Source organism: Oreochromis aureus, linkage group 15 (genome assembly GCF_013358895.1).
Source record: "Oreochromis aureus strain Israel breed Guangdong linkage group 15, ZZ_aureus, whole genome shotgun sequence".
Taxonomy (NCBI): domain Eukaryota; kingdom Metazoa; phylum Chordata; class Actinopteri; order Cichliformes; family Cichlidae; genus Oreochromis; species Oreochromis aureus.
Genome location: NC_052956.1, coordinates 8,221,681 through 8,241,162, shown reverse-complemented (window position 1 = coordinate 8,241,162; position 19,482 = coordinate 8,221,681). Strand labels below are relative to the sequence as shown.

Here is a 19,482-nt window from a genome sequence, read left to right as displayed (position 1 = left end):
ACTGTTTCAACTGTTGGCACTTAGGAGCAGTAGGCAGTCTTTTACAGATTTTCAGGATGAGATACTGAGACAATCTGGAACAGACTGCACACAGCCAGACTCATAGGGCTGCAAGGAGGCCTACCATGACTACTCTTCACCGCCAGGACTGTTTGCACTAGTGTCAGCAACATATGGAGGAAAGTTATGAATCTGGACTCTGCCTACAGCAGCTAGATCGTACAGTCAGACTGTGGAGAAGACCAGAGATTGCAATGATAGGGTCATAGCTTTTGGTGGAGAGAGTGTGATCATGTTTGGCAGCATCTCCCTCACTGAAGAAACAAGGCTTGTCGTCATTGGAGGCAATCTCAATGAAGAAAGATATCGAGATGAGATTCTGCAACCAGTGGCAATCCCATGGCTGCACGGTCTGGGACTGAAGGTGACACTCCAAGATGACAAAGTTCGGTTTATCACAGACTACCTCCAGAATTTGGAAGTTGAGAGGATGGAATGGCCTGCCTGCTGTCCTGACCTCAAACCTCCCACACATTTGTGGGATACTGTGCTATTCACCTCAGAGTGACAAACAGAAACACATTGGCTGACTTGTGAAAAATTCTGGTTGAAGAACAGGATGCCATGCAACTGGGAAAGCTAGGAAAACGAACCTGAAATCATAACACGCAGGGTAAAACACAGGGGAGACATGCAGATGTAACACAGACGGACCAGTGACAAGCAAAGGAAAACACACACAAGCACAGAGGGAAATGAGGAAACTGCACACAGGAGGGAGACATGGCTAGACCTAATTAACATGTCGAGACAGGGAGGCAGCAAAACTGAATACATTGACATAAGACACAGACCTTCAAAGTAAAACAAGAAACACACAGACGTGGGACACAGAGTACACAACACAGAGCACAGGGAAGCCAAATAACAAAACCTAAGAACTAGAACTCAGGAAATACCACAAAACTAGGGAGCTAGATATACTAGGACAGAAACAAAACTGAAACCTAACAACCAGGAACTATAAAATATAATAGAAACAGAAAACCATAATTCACAGACTCAAACACACCCCAAAACACAAAAAACTGGGTCAAATGATCCAGGACCATGACAGTTTGTGTCCTGTGTCACTAGTAAGGCTGCTTACTAGTGAATTTCTATTTTGTCTTTCCTATTAGCCAAGAAGTTACATAACAAGAAAACAAAACAAAACAGAAGAGTAAATTTATCTGTGCTGTTTCCATTTGTATTTCTGCCTTATTTTAGCAGAGCTGTCCTCCTCATCCACAAACACCCACATGACATTGGCAAATGAAGGGATGGCTATGATTCTACAGCGGGGTCGACATATTAAAGGGCACAATTGGACAAGGTGGGATTACACACTATGACACAGCACACAAGAGAAACGGGAGACATAAGTTAATAATAATTAATAGTTATGAGTACCTCAAAGAGTTTCCCATTTTGTGAGCTGTCAGCTGTCTGTTGTTTACAGCAGAAACAGAAGTTACTAAAGAATCCAAAAAGGGGTAATGTGTGACAAAGGACCCATTGTTTAAACCAACAGCACAGTCAATGATAAAATTAACAACAATATTCATGAGTTGTTGAAATATAACAGCTGAGTTGAACAAACCAAAAGGTATGATTTGAAGGCCAGAAGGAGCGATAAAGGCTGACAGACCAATAACTTTGTCTATTAGCCAGACAGGCCACCTACTCGATTTTCCTTTTCACTCTTCCATGAACTTAGTAGAAAACATCATGAGTTTAAGGAAGACTGTGTAGGAGAATTAACTATCATTCACAGTTAACTTGTTGTCGAAAATTCAACATGTATCAGCAGGATATGGAAACACACTTCTAAAGAACATTTCATGATCTGCAACACTTTGGCATATTTATTGATTGTCTTCACAAACAGTGTGAGGGTGCATGGCTATGAATTGTGGAACAGAATTATCTTCTTTCCTTTCATAAAGAATGTTTTCATGTGTCCTCTGTTAAAGAAGTTAATAAAGAAAGCATTTAAGCACTTTTCCTAAAAATTTAGGGAATTTGACCAGCTCTTTTTATGGACTACCATGCAGATACTTCTGGGTCACTTTACTTAGAAATAGAAACTTTCATGATATCCTTTTGTGTCGAGCTGACATTTTCTCCTGCGCCTCCCATAACCATCTGCAAAACTCTGACAGTTTGTTTCAAAGGCAGGGTTCTTCCTGTTTACCTGGCTGACACACCTGGAAGCTACTGGTAATCAGCTCACCTCTGTGCAACTGGTTGCTTTACAGCTGAAGAAATCCCTCACTTCTGGGAAAAGGAGCATAACCTGGAACATTAATGGAGACATGGAGCAAACATGAGGAGACAGGCTGAGGAAACAAGGATGAAACACAAGGAGAGGAACAAAAGAACAGGTAAGTGAGACACACACACAGAGAGGGAGTGAGACACATAGGGAGATCACAGACAGGAAAGAAAAAATCAGACAGAGAGGGAATAAACAAAGACATGACTGGGGAAACATAAACTCAGAGAACACGACAAACTCTCACAGGAAACACAAGGTTGATACAAAGGTACAAAAGGAACCTGACTGAAGTAGAAATACAAATAAGCTCAAAGACACAGACTCAAAGAACCAAACTCAAGATTAAACTGTATAAAGCTTGAACTTAAATCATCTTCATAATGTAAAGGAAAGAATCATGAATTCAAAAATAATAACCCAGCACTCTGACACTTCCTAAACAATTTGACTTATCAACTACACCCTACTTGTGAGACCAAAAAAAAAAAAAACATGCTACAGATGCAAAAATACATGCAAATACATACTGAAGTCAGCTGGCTTCTTCCTGAACTTTGAAGTTGCTATTGATAATTACAAAATGACTCTTTGAAGCTAATATATACATCTAATCCTGCCAGTGACGAAGGCTATCTTCTTTTTCTCTTATTTGAGATACTGTGCTAGTGTGGACCTCAAACCACATTCATCGTACTGTACACTGTTTAGACAAAAAGAAGACGTGCGTTTTGAGCTAAACTAAAGTGAGAGTGAGAGACTGTGTACACTTCATTTGAGAGCACATGTTAAATAGTGCATCTTCAGCATAGAGGGAATACCTAGTTAAAAATCTTGTTAAAAGTTAATAATTTTCATAAAAAGAAAATAAGTGCTTTTATATTTTTCAGTATTTAAACATAAATTGTGTTTATTTTGTAAAATACAAATATATGCTTTCAATAGAAACAGAAAACTAAAACATAAATTAAAAAAATATTAGGAATTAAATGGTTTTAAAAATACTAAAATACAATAACTAATAGTTTTGCATGACGAGCATTCATGTACATATATGTCTGTGAATAGCATTCATTTGTGTCATGAATAGTTAGAAATGATAGCGCGTCAAGTATGTACATGCTGACGTACTTCCGGTACGTCAACGTGAAAAAACCAACGCCAAAATGGATGCCATCGAAGTTTCTGTTGCTGTTCCACATGGCTCACATGTATGGTTGAATTTTAGCCTAAAAAAGTATTTGGTATTATAATATAACCATTATATAATATATTTAACTCCATAAAGCTTTTTGTTGTTGTTTAATTGCAGGTTGAGTTTATCCTTTTGATCAACAGCAAACGATCACCCGTTACGCCAAATATGTTTACTGACGCAGCCCACGAAGTAAGATTTCATAGGGTTTAGCAACAAACAGACAACATGCTTTTCATAGCAGTATAATAGCACTACAATGCGACACAATGTGATATGAATCATTTGTTTTTTGTTTGTTTTCCTTTTCTTGCATTCCAGGAACCGGAACCGATGGACTGGACTGCTTACGGTGAACAACCAGGCCGGTAACTTACACACTTTTCTACTTACATTGTCAGTTTGTGGACTTCCTTTTATTAACAATAATAATAATAATAATGATAATGGATTGGATTTATGTAGCGCTTTTCAAGGCACCCAAAGCGCTTTACAATTCCATTATTCATTCACTCTCGCATTCACACACTGGTGGAGGCAAGCTACAGTTGTAGCCACAGCTGCCCTGGGGCAGACTGACAGAAGCGAGGCTGCCATATAGATCAACAATATTACATTATTGTTGATCTATATTCAGTATCTGTTTGTATACATGCTAGATGTATAACCTTTTTGTTGAACTAGCATAAACTAGTAGAAAAGTAGAAAACTAGTAAGCTTAAAATACTCTGCAGAATTAAGCAGAATTAACAGCTTACAATAAGCTTTTAATTCTGCTTTGTAGAATAGACTAGACATTTAATTTTTAATTTTAAGCAAGTTCCATTATGTACTGTTTAAAAATTAATATACAACAAACTGTTATTGCCACTGCTTAAATAAACAGGTGTTGTGGTTTATGCATTTGCCTTTATTTCCCATTCAGTGCTGCCGGACCATCTGTCTCCTCCATGGATGACGACATCACCCCAATGGAGATAGACTAAAAGGTTCAGCATACCAAAAGGTAAAACATTTTTTAAAACAAGCAAAATTTCAGTTGTTTTTCTTGCAATGCCCTTTTTAAAATTCAGACTCAAAACAAATTCACCCGTAAACATACTTAAAGAACTTCATTATGACAGTTGTGGAATGTCGGATCCATGTTTTTGCATAAATATAACGGACAGTGACACCTTTTGCTTAGTTTCAACTTTGTAAACTCATGGATATGAAGTTAAGTCATAAAGATGTGACTGAAGTAGGCTTTGCAAATTTGGATTTGGAAGCTGTTAATGAGAATTCTTGACCTGAGTAGAAACTTTCAGGAGTGTCTAAATCAAAAATGTAATAACAAAGAAAAATCCTATACCAACATTCACAACATGTGGAATATTTTTGTTGAGTCTATAATCACTAGACAACTTAGTGAATGTGATGCTGTATGAGGGTTTACCCCAAGATATTTTTCCTAACCCTCATGAACAAAAGGACCAGATTAGACTTTGCTGAAAAACATCTCAAGAAAGATTGCCCAGTTTTGAAATAACACTGTTTAGACAGATGAAACCAACATTTGTAAAAGCTTGTAAAAGGAAGATTAGATTGCAAAATTATAAATCCAGCTAGGTACAGTACGTATTTGTACAATGACACAATCTCCACCAAAAAGTCATTGGTAATACATATCAGACTACATAAATTATTTTAGAATTATTTCAAGAAATCCTATAGCTACTTTTGGGTACTCCCTGATTCATCAGAGGGTGCTGCATTTTTTATTTCACAGATTTTTATGCTAGATAGCCTTCCTGATGCAACCCCAAAGGAATTTGTGTCTCATATTATCTAGCCATCTTTAGTTGCTGCTTGTTTGTGGGTCTCTCTGCCTTCAGTTTTGTCTTCAGTAACTGAAAAGCTACTCTGTTAGGTTGAGATCAGGTTCACTTGCCCATTAAAGAATATATAATTTCTTTGCCTTTAGAAAATCTTTGGCAGCTGTTGCAGTTGCTTTGGATCGCTATCCAATGGCACCATTAAGCACTGCTCCATCAGTTTTGCTGCATTTGGCTTAATAAATCAATATAAATTAGTGGCTGGGTTCCACTGAGAACCACGCATACCATAACACTGCCTCAACCATGTTTCATAGGCAAACATCCTTTGGAGAATATCACCTTGCTTCTTAGTAATTCCGGTACAGATTATTATTGGTTTCATCTCCCCAAACACGTTTTTTTTCTTTTTCTTTTTTTCAGAACTGTGCAGGCCCATATAAATGTTTCCTGGCAAAGTCTAATCTGGTCTACCTGTTCTTTATTGTAACCACAGATTCCTTCCTTGTTATAAACTGTCTCTATTTTACTTCATGAAGGTGTCGCATGATTGTAGTTTTTGACAGTGATACATGTAACTCCTAAAGAGTGTTCTTCACTTAGTTCAATGTTGTTTTTCTTAACCACAGAAATAATTCTGTGATCACCCACTTGTATTCTGTGGTCTTCCAGGCCTTTGGGTGTTACTGACTGGGTCAGTGCACATCTTTTTTTAAGAATGAACCAGACTGATTTGGCCACTCCTTTGGGTTGTGTATAAATGGCTTTAATTTCTACAAAAGTTAATGCAATACTTTAGCTGTGAATTAAAGCTATGGATGAATGGATGTATGGAATAAGGGATGCTCCTGATTGTATTTGGTGGCTTTTCAAATATTTATGTATCTGACTATATATAAACAATGTTATGATGTTTCTTTTTTCTGTTTTGTATTTCTCACAGTGAAAGAGGAGGATGGCAATCATAACATTTCTACTTGGGCTGTTACAGTTGATCCTGCAACAATTTTGTTGTTTTTTTGTTTTTTTTTAGATAATTTAGTAATAATTTTTAACTTTAATAAGTTAAAAATAACTTTAATAAGCTGATGTAATCAAGTGTTACTATAAAAGCAAGTAGAAGTCAATTTTTTTTTTAAATGCAGCAGCTGATTTCTTCCTGTTGGCTTTCACTGGATGTCTGCCTCTGCTGTATTTCCTGTCTACTCGTCAAACATTTCTTGGCTGTTCGCATAAAAATGTTATGTTCCAAAGTTTGAGTATAGAGTAAATAACATTTGGTGATAATTTTAGCTACATATATATCAACTAGTTTGCAAGATAGTTTATTAAAAAGGCAGTCAACCCACTTTAATGCCATTTTTCCTGCAGATTGAAATGTGAGGCAATGTTTCAACATGACTATCTCAAAAACTATTACAGATAAATGCCTGATGAACACCTTTTTACTGTCTCATTATCATAAAAAAAATCTGGATTTTAAATTTGGTCTGGATACATCAAAAAATTATGAAATTTAAGCAGCCTATTTCAGTGCACACTAATGAAAAAATACATTGGAACAATTAGAAGAAGACAGTGACAATTTCTGAATTATATGTAGTTGAATTTACTGCAAAATAAAGCAAATATCTGAAAAAATAATTTTGCTAAATATGAAACTGATTTTACCTACTTAATATTTTAAGGCAACACATGCATATATTTTACATCACATCTAGAATTGTTATAACAGTGTGTGGAAAAAATGGTGTGAAAGTGGGTCAACTGACCTTTTTTATTAAAAAATGTTTTGATCAAATTTATCAGTAATCATTATAAATGTAATTGCCCTAGATTTTGAAAAAAAAAGTTTTAAAGTGGATTGACGAACCTTTTTTCACAAGAATATATCTTGAAAAGTACTTGTTATATGAACCTAAAATTACATAGTACACATTACATATTTTGTACATATTTTTTCTCCAAAGACATTACACAGATTTGGGACCAATCAGGAAAAATAATCTTAAACCCAGCTCAAATTAATTATGTTTTTTATGCTATTTTATAAACCCCTTTATAAATCTGGATCACAGTATTAAAACTCAAATAAAATACTTTTCTTTGGGGAACTTAAGCTTACCAAGGGTATAGGCCAATGGTAATAAGAAATTAGATGATCCAATATATATGTCCAAACTGAACTATATGTCTATTCCAAATTGGAGAATGTTCTAGAAATTTAAATAGATTATTATTTTTATTCTAATTTGAGTACAGTTTTTGAGATGTTCATTTTCAAGCATTGCCATATATAGTATCTGATATGCATTTTTTTCCCCTTTTTTTGTGACAAGTATTCTATATGGTTTATTTTTCGGTATTGTAAAATTCAACTACATATCATTCAGAAATTAAATTGCTGTGAACAAACATTGGACTTTTTTTTCATATTTTAACTCGCCAAAACTTGATGGTAAAACACGACAAGAGAAAATACAGATTTTTATCTTTAATGGAGTTTGAAATATTCATGTTCAAACACTGAACATTGATGTGTTCTTAAAGAAGACCTGAAAGTGGGTCAGTGGAAAGTTTTTCCAAAAAAATAAAACTGATAGGATATTATTGATGTGAACCTGAAATTTCACAGTACTGATTATGTTCAAACACCAAAAAATCTTTATGCAAATTAGAAATGGTCAAGCAGGAAATTTTCTTAAAATTGGCTGATTTGAGATTGAAACACCACCTTAAACAATATTTATTGGTCTATAGGCAAGCTGACTTCTGTCAATGATAAAGGGATTTTGTAAATCCTTGTACTTTAAACAAAAATATCTAAAATATTGAAACATTTTAAAAGCGGTAGGGCAATAAACAAAACCATCCTTCTTTAAATCAATTTTTTTTTTTAGCATTGCACAATTACAAACGTGCACTTCCACTTCACACAGAAAGTTTGTAACACACTTGTTTAAACTGTAATTTAAGGCAAAACTCAAAAACATAATTCTGTAATTCTAGTACAACACCACAAGCATGTTAAGGTGTAACAGAAAAATTACTAAAATGTTTCATAGCAAAGTAGTAAAGCTCAATGACCAGACAGCAGCTATAGTCCCTCAAAAGTATCCTTCAACTCAGGAGAGTATCCAGAGGAGCACAGTTAGCAGTTATTCCAGTGTTTACTGACTCTTGTAAGACCAAAGGATAGTTCTGATGCCCTCTACTCATTGGCATCTGTGTTTTGTGTGTTCACCATTCTCAATATGGTCTCCCTAGTGGATCCTTGGGTTAGTGTAATGAACCTGTGTTTCACAACGTTCTCCTTTGCATCAGCTGAAAACTGAGGAACATATAAGATTCTGGGTCAAAACGTAATTTAGTTGGCTGAGCTGAATGTCTCAGATTCTAGGGAAGTCAGGATACCACTACAAGTATCAGATTATATGAAAAGTATCAAAATTATGCATTTTCACCACAGAGAGAAATATCATTCAGCACATTTCTTTCTTATCTCCAAAAATAAACAGACATCCAACCCGCTGGTGAAATATGAAATATGTTTGCGTAATTCAGTTTTTTGTTTTTTTGAACAGGTGTAATTTTATTTCAGGTGTCCATAATATCTAAGGCAGCGCATCAAAATGTCAAGAGGTAGATTAACATAAATTCAATGAGAAGAATGAAGTCTTTTGAGATATACTCACCAGATCTTTTGGGATCCTACGTAGAACAGTCAGAGCAAATACTGCATAATACTGACAAGAGGATCGCACTTAAAGCAAGAAGGAACATGGCATGGCAGGATCTACAGCAGGTACAGTGGCTTGCAAAAGTATTCGGCCCCCTTGAACTTTTCCACATTTTGTCACATTACAGCCACAAACATGAATCAATTTTATTGGAATTCCACGTGAAAGACCAATACAAAGTGGTGTATACGTGAGAAGTGGAACGAAAATCATACATGATTCCAAACATTTTTTACAAATAAATAACTGCAAAGTGGGGTGTGCGTAATTATTCAGCCCCCTGAGTCAATACTTTGTAGAACCACCTTTTACTGCAATTACAGCTGCCAGTCTTTTAGGGTATGTCTCTACCAGCTTTGCACATCTAGAGACTGAAATCCTTGCTCATTCTTCTTTGCAAAACAGCTCCAGCTCAGTCAGATTACATGGACGGCAATTGTGAACAGCAGTTTTCAGATCTTGCCACAGATTCTCGATTGGATTTAGATCTGGACTTTGACTGGGCCATTCTAACACATGGATATGTTTGGTTTTAAACCATTCCATTGTTGCCCTGGCTTTATGTTTAGGGTCGTTGTCCTGCTGGAAGGTGAACCTCCGCCCCAGTCTCATGTCTTTTGCAGACTCCAAGAGGTTTTCTTCCAAGATTGCCCTGTATTTGGCTCCATCCATCTTCCCATCAACTCTGACCAGCTTCCCTGTCCCTGCTGAAGAGAAGCACCCCCAGAGCATGATGCTGCCACCACCATATTTGACAGTGGGGATGGTGTGTTCAGAGTGATGTGCAGTGTTAGTTTTCCGCCACACATAGCGTTTTGCATTTTGGCCAAAAGTTCCATTTTGGTCTCATCTGACCAGAGCACCTTCTTCCACATGTTTGCTGTGTCCCCACATGGCTTGTGGCAAACTGCAAACGGGACTTCTTATGGTTTTCTGTTAACAATGGCTTTCTTCTTGCCACTCTTCCATAAAGGCCAACTTTGTGCAGTGCACGACTAATAGTTGTTCTATGGACAGATTCCCCCACCTGAGCTGTAGATCTCTGCAGCTCGTCCAGAGTCACCATGGGCCTCTTGGCTGCATTTCTGATCAGCGCTCTCCTTGTTCGGCCTGTGAGTTTAGGTGGACGGCCTTGTCTTGGTAGGTTTACAGTTGTGCCATACTCCTTCCATTTCTGAATGATCGCTTGAACAGTGCTCCGTGGGATGTTCAAGGCTTGGGAAATCTTTTTGTAGCCTAAGCCTGCTTTAAATTTCTCAATAACTTTATCCCTGACCTGTCTGGTGTCTAAATCCAATTGAGAATCTGTGGCAAGATCTGAAAACTGCTGTTCACAAACGCTGTCCATCTAATCTGACTGAGCTGAAGCTGTTTTGCAAAGAAGAATGAGCAAGGATTTCAGTCTCTAGATGTGCAAAGCTGGTAGAGACATACCCTAAAAGACTGGCAGCTGGAATTGCAGCAAAAGGTGGTTCTACAAAGTATTGACTCAGGGGGCTGAATAATTACGCACACCCCACTTTGCAGTTATTTATTTGTAAAAAATGTTTGGAATCATGTATGGTTTTCGTTCCACTTCTCACGTGTACACCACTTTGTGTTGGTCTTTCACGTGGAATTCCAATAAAATTGATTCATGTTTGTGGCTGTAATGTGACAAAATGTGGAAAAGTTCAAGGGGGCCGAATACTTTTGCAAGCCACTGTATCAATAGCAACATGAAATGAAATTTTGATTAAGAAAGTGAGAAAAGAGAAGAAAATAACAAGGCATCCTAAATAAATGACAGTAAAAGTGACTATAAGCTGACAATTACTAGCAGGATTTCTATTGTAATGAACATTTTTTTGTGTTAGACTGTTATTATTGGTCAACCAGTGTCACTGTGTGTAACCTGTGGAAGATGCAGTGCCAGAAAAAAGTAAGCAGCTTCCTCTTATGAGTGTGTGAGAGGTACCCTTTCCAACATATTGCTACAGCCCTTGTCAAATGCATGCCAGTAGAAACCTAAAGAGGACGAAATTGTAGTGTACAGTTGTCCCTCACTATAACGTGGTTCACCTTTCGCGGCCTCACTGTTTTGCGGATTTTTTTTTTTTTGTGCAATATTGCATAATTTATTTATTTTTTTTACTGTGCATTGTGTTCTGCGTCCTGATTGGCTGTAGACCATTTTAATCAATGTCAAGTTACATTAATCTTCGATCGCTAGCAGTGTGACTCTGAAGTGCTGTACTGTATGTTTGTAAGTTTTCTCCACAACAAAGTCGACTAAACGTTGTCACCTGCGGGTGCCTTCAGTTTCATTCTATAACACTGCACTGATTTTTCAACAAGGTTTGAACTTTGAGATGGCTTAAACAAGAGAGAAAAGTGTGAAAATGTTCATGCCTGTCTGAGAAAACTGTATAAAGTGTGTTATAAATTGAAAAATTAAGATAACAACACTTTCATCAGTGCACTTTAACTCTTTAATAAAATAGAAATATCCCGCTAACAGTTGCATAGAACAGAGCTATATGAATCTCAGAATCCACTCTTACAGATTTCACTTGGTTGAGGTAAGAAGGTAGGGCTCACAAAGTGAAACATTAATGCAGGCAAGCTGCACCGCGTACCTGAAACTCATTATATTATTTGCTTTAAAAGGTGGTTTGCACAAACATATTGCTAAGAACAGTTAAAACAGTTAAGACTCCAATGACAAAAAAAGGCCTTTGTGTACAAACCCCTTTGTTTACAGCAGCTTATAAACATACACATTTTAACATAGTTAGCACATTTAAAATCCCAACAGACACAGAAACAAGCACATTGTAGTCCATAATAAGACAAAGTAAGGACAAGCAAAAACACAAGTCAGTAGCTGCAGTAGTAATCCGCTGTGAGGCACAACTGTAGGAGCTGTTGATGCTGATGGCATGTCTGATGTCACTCTTCAATGATGTAAGAGGTGGCGGTGTCCCCGACTACGCCGAAGGGGGTGAGGAACCTGCAACAGAAGAGGTGTCGGGTTAGGAACTCTGCTTTGAGCACATCATCACAGGGGGTGGACAACATTTTTAAACTACTCAAAGATCTCAGCGCATCTGTGGAAAACAAACCTTAGGTGACTCAGGACTGCCGAAAGGTGAGAGCTCAAGGGAGTTCTCTTTGTCAGAGGAAGTGTTGTGGCGGAGATGGGTGAACTTTTTCTTCAGTGCTTCAGCAATAAGAGCTGCCGGGTCATTAAGCAATGCCGCACCTCCTTTACTGCGCCTCCTCTTAACTGGTGTGCCCCCTGGAGATCTGCAAAACAGAATGAATATGCTTTGTCATGGGGGAAAAGAAATTAGCTTCAAATTGGAGGAAAACAAGCAGGGAAACACCAGGATGCAGAACTACAATGAAAAAAAGCATTCTGCAGCTTCAGATATAAAGGGTCGCATTTTTTAATGATTAGTTTTCTCTAAATCTGCATGCTTACCTCTTCACTGAGCGCAGTTTAACATGATTTAAGTCCTTTAGAACATCCAGCATAGAGGGCATCCCTTTATTTTCAGAACCCTTGCTGGAGCCTGACTCCTTGGTCCTGTGGTGACCCTTATCGAGATCTTTCTCATCCTTCCTTTCCTTTGACCCAGTGAAAATGCTAGGGCAGGGAGGAGGAGGGGGTGGTGGTGGTGGTGGTGGAGGAGGAGGAGCCACATGGCGAGGTGTGGAGGTGAGCGCTGGAAGTGGATGGGAAAGGGAAATCCCAGGTGAGGCAGGCTCATTTGGGGATTCAACCAGACCTAAAACACGATGAAAGATAAAAAAAAGAAAAAGAAAGAAAGAAACACACATGGTTGGTGTTCTGAGAAGATGAAAGCATCTTGAAAAATGGGACAAAGACAAACATATCGTGTACCTGAGGCTGGAGGAGCAGTAACTATCAAAGCAATCTGAGCTTGCAGTTTCAGCAGCTCGCTCTCCAGCGCTGTGATCTTCTTCAGAGCTTCTGGATCAGGCGTCTGTCTTACAGGTGGCCCTCCTCTCTGAGCTCGTATGAATGCTGGTTCTGGACATTTCATCACATCTTGATTTACAGTACTTCGCCTTACTGGAGGTAGATGGTTCCTACGGAGACCCCACATCATTCGTATACAATTTTAGCATCTTACAGTTGTCTGGACAGAATGGTGAATGCTGTCTTTTCATCTTCTTAAACATAGTCAAAGTAAGTTTCTTGTGTAAATGCAATGGCATTAATCACGTCCAACAAGACTGCCTAATGAGTGAATTTGTATTTTTACTTTTATGAAATTCAGGGATCCAGGGAGGGTGATTTTATCTGTGCTGTGTCAAATTTGGTTTTACCTCGTTTTAGCACAGCTGTCACCCTCATCCTCAAACACCCACATGACATCAGCAAAGGAAGGGATGGCTGGTGTGTCCACAATGGGCTCGACATATTCATGGTGCCTATAGCCAAGTAAAGCGACCTGAGGTGACAAGGACAAGGAGGGATTACACTCTGTGACCGAGTACACATGAGAAATGAGGGTCAACAGATTCTAAAAATAGTTATGACAATATTAACTTCTTTCATAGTGAATCCCTGATTATATTCTATTGCAGACACAGACAGGTGCTTATATATCAGCCTATGTAACCCAAACCTATGTCAGCTCGAGTAACCCAAACAACAACAACAAAAAAAACCCAACACTGATGATTTAAAATTGATTTAAAAACCAAAGGGTGATGTCACTGTGGCTTTTTAAATCTCTTATATAGTGTATGGCAGTAATGCATAAGTGTAAGGACAGAAAATAAGTCTTTAGTGTGGGGGCACAGACTGCTATTATTGTTATTATCAACAACATGGACAACTGTAGACTGTGCAAATCAAAAAAAATAAAAGAAATAGTTTTCGCTTGTCAACATGTCAAATGTTACATTGATCAACTGCAGCTCTTGATTGTTTTATGCATGTACAAGAGAAATGTATTGTTTTCATTTCAAATGGCCCTTTGTGTTGTATATTATATGCAACAGTGCATGCAAGTGTATGTACTCATTTAGCCAGCAGTGCTGACTGGGTAAAGTCAAACATCTTTCGTAAAACACAGATTGTACAATACCTGAAACTGGACTCGTGGTGTCGGTGCCAGTGGGAGATTTGATCCAATCATCCGCACAATGCTGCGATACTGACCGCACATCGGACTATTCCACACTGGAACCAGCTAAAATGCACGATGCCACACACAAGACAGAAACATAACGTCAGATTTAAAAGTTCACTGATTCAAGCAACCCGCAGATACTTCAGGCGTTTGAGTATTGCAAAACAAAAGAATGACACAAGTGCGTCTGTGCACATACCACGTCTGGAGGAACACCAAAGTACTCCAGGACGAAGCGCAGCACATAAAGAACATCCTCTGCTAGGGACATTGGAAGGACGTTTTCTTGCACCAGCTGATGACTGCAAAGCTCTGCTTTCTGCCGAGTGTCTTGGTGGGAGGCCAACACAGAAAGGATGTGTCTAAGTCACATGCTTGAAACCTGAAGCAAAACAACAAGAACAAAAAAACCCCCAAAATAACACATATGTAAAGTAAAATAATCCCTTACAGTAAAAATCACATATGAAACCAACAATCTTAGTAAACAAATAATGTTTCAAATATTCATACTAGGAAAAATAATAACAATAATAATGACTATAGTAATCTGATAATCAGTGACCACCCATTCCTTCATGTGCCCCTTCTCTGCAGAGGAAACACCACGACTCTCAAACTTTTAGACTTACAGAGTTTAAAATATAACGAACGCATGGGTTTGTATTGATAACAAAGTAGCTTGGGACAGTTAGAGTTAAATAGTGGGATTATCAAGGTAAGAAAAACGTTAAACCCATACGAGAATGACCAGGACACAACCCACCGGAGCAAAATGAAAGTGCAGCCAACGGTCGGTTGCTGCCATCACTGATGCTCAGAGACAAATGTCGGTCTCTACTACTGGATGCTGATTCGGCAGCAAACTCTCAGTGTACCCGCACACTGGAGAGAGCATGGCTGACTTTAGGTGTAAGTTACACAGTGTTCTACCGTTCTGAGGAGTGGGGGTAGAGAGGCACCGCAGTGGAAAAGCTGCGTGGATCATCAAAATTAACGTGCGTGACACCTCCGGGATTTTACACGATAAAAAGAAAAAAAACATATAGTTGCACTTACCGTCAAAACGTGAATTAGCAACTACATTTCTCCCAAGCCATGTTCCCAGACGGTACTGTAAACTAAATGATATTCACCGAGAATCTGCACCTTCCCTTTTTTCACTCACGCGTTCACATTAAAAGGAGTCTGTAAAGTCAAATAACGCTGCAGCAGCGAGACGTCTTCTGGTTGGCTGTGGATACAGAAGTAGCAAGCGCAGCCAATAGGGGTGGGCGACTTTGCAGCGTAAGCGGAGGCTAGTCGACCAATCGGGTGACACGAAAAGCCTATCACCAAATTTGTATTTTTGTGCACGAGCTGCTTCTGCCCTGGGTAAGAAAACATTTAGCTACAAAACTACAGTTTAATTATATCTGTGATATATTTTTAATAGGATAACAGTTAAAGCGATTCCCCAATATCTGGTTATGAAGATGGAGCGAAAAAAGAGGAAATGTATTTTTTGTGAAGTTTATTTAGCTTCTTCTCCGAAAGTAGTTAGCTAGCTTCTTCGGCTATCCACATTCTTAACGGCAGCGCAGCTGCTTGACGTGTTAACATTAATCCGGCCTGTATGAACTAGCGTCGGCTAGGTTTGACAATGTTGGTAGTTTTGAAACATTCATTAGGAATTGTAGTATGACCTCACACCGGACAGTTATGGGATAGGAAAAGCTATTTAACAGCCGCACGTTCTTTACCTAACACTCTCAAGTAGATATTTTGGCCACCACATGCCAAACGTTGAGAATGGCTAACTCCTTTTTAAATGTATTTCCCAGTTGCAGGTCCGATAAAGTTGTTAAAGATGATGGATGCACTGTCGGTGGTGAGTCAGCTCCGGGACCTGGCTTCTGAGCCCCAGAACCGCGAGGTGATAGTCCAGGATCAGGGCTGTCTCCCTGGGTTGGTTCTCTTCCTGGACCACCAGAACCCAGATGTCCTTTTTGCAACTCTGCAGGTACCTTATTGGAAGGGATTCAGATTATTTCTGAATTTCAATTATTTACATAGTTTTAATAAAATTTGGTTGCTTTTTGTTTTTAAGAGAGAGACCCGTGAAAGTGAAGGCTTTCATAATTGGGTACAGGGTCAAGGCTGGGCTGGAGCCTGTCCCAGCTGTCATAAGACTAAAGGCAGGGTACACCCTGGACACATCTATTGTGTGGCAGAACTAAACATAGTGACAAATGTTCATGCTCACATTCACAGCCACAGCCAGTTTAGGATCGCTTATTAATTAGAACCCCAATTAGATGTAGGATTTGTAAGACCGAATATTTGGAGATTTAAAAGTCTGATATTCTGTTATAGCAACCAATTTTCTTTCTTTCAAACAAACAAACACAATGTTATGGGCAGCTATTTGTTAACTTCTTTACGCTCTACTTCAACTCTGCTCAGATCCAACTGGCTCATGTTTGTGATATTGTGATGCAAACATTATGTTCACTGTTAACATATTGCTAAAAGGGAACTTTCCTTTGAGCAGAGTGCCATCTAATGGACGAACGATGCAATGTCAGCCCTGAAAACAAAGTTGTAGGGTTTGTTTCTTCTGCCGCTTTACATTGTCATTTTTAAATGCCAGTGCATCAGCAAATAGCTAATGCACACTCCACACAGAAAGGCCCCAAGCTGACAGGGGGATTTGAACCTAGGACCTTCTATCTGTGAGATGCGGCGCTAATTACTACACGACTGTGCATCACTTAACAGACATATTTTCCATTGTTTCCAGACATATTGCCCATAATGTGATTTTTACAGTGGTTGATCATCCTGATACAGCCCTCTCAGGGATTTGTCTCCTCATGGTCCCAAAGAAGGAATCTTTGATGTGCTATGTGAAGGTTTAAACCCCTACACTGTGAGCCTCTCTGAAAGCAAAACATAAATGTGATTACGTAGAGGCGACCCATCCATGCAATAAGTATACTTACTTAATTCCTTGGGGGAGAAAAGTCTCCTGTAATCTATATTAGGTGCAGGTTATATGAAGCATGTAAATGAGTGATATGATACTTAATCTAAAGTTGATGTGCACTGGTAATACCACTGTTGTGTATTATGTGTATTGTGTGTGTTGTGTAAGCATGGCTGTACATGAATCCTTTGTGTTATTTTGTCTTCAGACCCTACGTTACTTGGCTGAGTTATCTGCCAACATCCCCACCATGAAGAATGAATTGGGTATGATGGTGAGCTTGGAGAATCTTATGGCAAGGTGACATACCCGTGATTACTTTTACCTGTGGATGAACACATTATTTCCTTTGCATTTTCATGTGGCTGTATGTAAAATTTACAGTGATACTTGGCAGCTTTTTCACTGCATAAATTCTGTGCCCTTTTTTTTTTTTCATAATAACATAGTTATAAGTTTGTAATGAAGGTGAGGGTTCAGCACCCCAAAGCACATGATTAAATATAACCTTTCTCCATACAGAGATGGTCTGTCTGTTGATATCACCTCTTTGGCCAAGGAGGTTTACGATATTCTCAATGCACCTGCTAATCCTCCACCTGAGAGAAAGAAAAAACCCCAGTTCTTTCTCAATTCTTCCAACAAGAAGGCCAAGTCCATCACTCTGCATATCCAGGGCTTGGACAGCTCTGTAAGTCGACTGCTTTTTATATACAGTTCATTTATGTAGCTGTTATAATTGCCAGTAAGTTTACTTATGTAATCTCTCTGTCATCAAGCATCGAGGTTTGTGCGAGGAAGCTCTTCTGAAGGTCAAAGGAGTGATAAGCTTCACTTTCCAAATGGCATCCAAGAGATGTACTGTTCGCATCCGCTCAGACCTGCCCACTGAGGTAACAAGCAAAGACAAACATTTACAACCCAACATTTTACCAACAAAGTTGGGATGCTGTGTAAAATGGAAATAAAATAAAAGCCACATTTTATTCACAATAGAACATATCAAATGTTTAAAATGAGAAATTGTACCATTTTTAAGAAAAGGTAATTTTTCATTTAATGGCAGTGTATCCAAGTTTGTGTGGGTGGGGGCATGTTTGGGTACAAACAGTCTGTTTTATTAGTTTATATGTCTGTTATTCTGTCAAAGCTGCTGAGAAATGCCAAATGCAGAAATTTGTGACAATGAAAAAAAATCCTTTTCTGAAGGATCATTAGCCTCACACTCCTCCCTGATGTCCCATTTGCAGAGTCTGGCAACAGCCATCGCTGGCACTAAGGTGTTGTCGGCCCAACAAGTGATAAAGAATGAGGCAGGAGAAGAGGTGCTTGGACACTTGAATATACTTTCAGTAAAGAATATTAAGATATGGAAGTGTAAGTTAAAATTTAACTATAATTTTTTTTTTAATAACATTGTCTTCAGGTTTATATTCCTTTAAAATCATCTGGAGTGGATGTGCCGCAAAACTCAGCCCTGCCGGATTACCTCCCAGAAGAAGAGGAGAGCCCTGTGAGGGAGGTCGATCGAGCAATTTCCCGCACTACAGCCAAGGAAGATTCCAGCGGTAGCTGGCTCAACGCTGCTGCCAGTTTCCTTACAAAAACATTTTACTGGTGAATCAGTCACAGGGAGGTGCTTTTAAGACTCATTCCAGTCTATTTAACTTGGATGGACATTGTTGTGAGAAACCACAGGTCTGAGTCCTGGCTTCTACTGTATAGTCAGCGTTTTGGGCTAGATCTTTTATTGTTTGAGCTGACTGGAAACTAAAATGCTTGAATCATCTGTCCTCATTCAGTGTAAATATTTCTTTCAAATCTGTTTTTAAAATTTCCATTTCCTCCTAAAATGTACAGAAACTGTTAACAATCCCGACTGCTTCTTTCTGTCCTGTTTTTAATTGTTGCTGGTTTATTCTACAGAATATAAATGTTGTGCTGTCACTGTACTCTGTTCTGTTTTCTTTCTTGGCTAAAGAGTTTGAAAAACAAAATAAGGCAAAAATAGGTAACCAGTTCAAAAAGTTTAATTCATTTGAAGCAGTACAGCTGCAGCAGTTGTAGAGAGATTTTAGTTTTACAATGATTCAGAGAGCTCACCTCATGCTCCCTCTCAAGTAAAGGGCTATATTCAAATCTTTGTGGTAGTAATAAAATATACATTTTTAGCATCAAATATAAACGGCATGCCATGTGTACTGCTGGTAATGTCCTGCAGTACATAATCAAGACATCTGAAGTTTATTCTTTAGTGGTACTGTTAGTGCTCAAGTCTGAGGACCCTAATGCAGATCA

The 19,482-nt window shown here is 38.5% G+C and overlaps 2 protein-coding genes and 1 long non-coding RNA gene across 5 annotated transcripts; 2 read left to right on the top strand and 1 right to left on the bottom strand.

Moving 5' to 3' along the window:
- Nucleotides 1-1,268: 1,268 nt before the first annotated feature.
- On the top strand, nt 1,269-7,727 carry LOC116309543. 2 transcript variants are annotated; one of them, XR_005608365.1, is made up of 6 exons: nt 1,269-1,375; nt 2,301-2,426; nt 3,630-3,704; nt 3,834-3,880; nt 4,438-4,518; nt 6,270-7,727. It is a non-coding gene; the product is annotated as an uncharacterized LOC116309543 (long non-coding RNA). The 2 variants fall into 2 exon arrangements; XR_004198635.2 differs by having other exon boundaries at nt 1,280-1,375; nt 2,205-2,426.
- Nucleotides 7,728-11,514: 3,787 nt separating this feature from the next.
- Nucleotides 11,515-15,421, bottom strand: mtfr2 (mitochondrial fission regulator 2). Its single transcript, XM_031726176.2, has 8 exons — nt 15,276-15,421; nt 14,416-14,598; nt 14,172-14,276; nt 13,405-13,529; nt 12,956-13,164; nt 12,533-12,839; nt 12,171-12,354; nt 11,515-12,058 (listed from the first exon to the last, which is right to left on the bottom strand). Exons 2-8 carry the CDS (start codon nt 14,485-14,487, stop codon nt 12,005-12,007), a joined length of 1,056 nt encoding a protein of 351 aa, XP_031582036.1. The 5' UTR covers nt 14,488-14,598; nt 15,276-15,421; the 3' UTR covers nt 11,515-12,004.
- Nucleotides 15,422-15,514: 93 nt separating this feature from the next.
- armc1l (armadillo repeat containing 1, like) lies at nt 15,515-19,136 on the top strand. Of its 2 annotated transcripts, none has more exons than XM_031726178.2 (7): nt 15,515-15,590; nt 16,040-16,218; nt 17,393-17,484; nt 17,707-17,875; nt 17,964-18,077; nt 18,435-18,509; nt 18,611-19,136. In XM_031726178.2, the coding sequence occupies exons 2-7, from the start codon at nt 16,066-16,068 to the stop codon at nt 18,803-18,805; spliced, it is 798 nt and encodes a 265-aa protein (XP_031582038.1). In that variant the 5' UTR covers nt 15,515-15,590; nt 16,040-16,065; the 3' UTR covers nt 18,806-19,136. The 2 variants fall into 2 exon arrangements, with proteins under 2 accessions (XP_031582038.1, XP_031582037.1); XM_031726177.2 differs by lacking the exon at nt 15,515-15,590 and adding an exon at nt 15,608-15,713.
- The last annotated feature ends 346 nt before the right edge of the window (nt 19,137-19,482 follow it).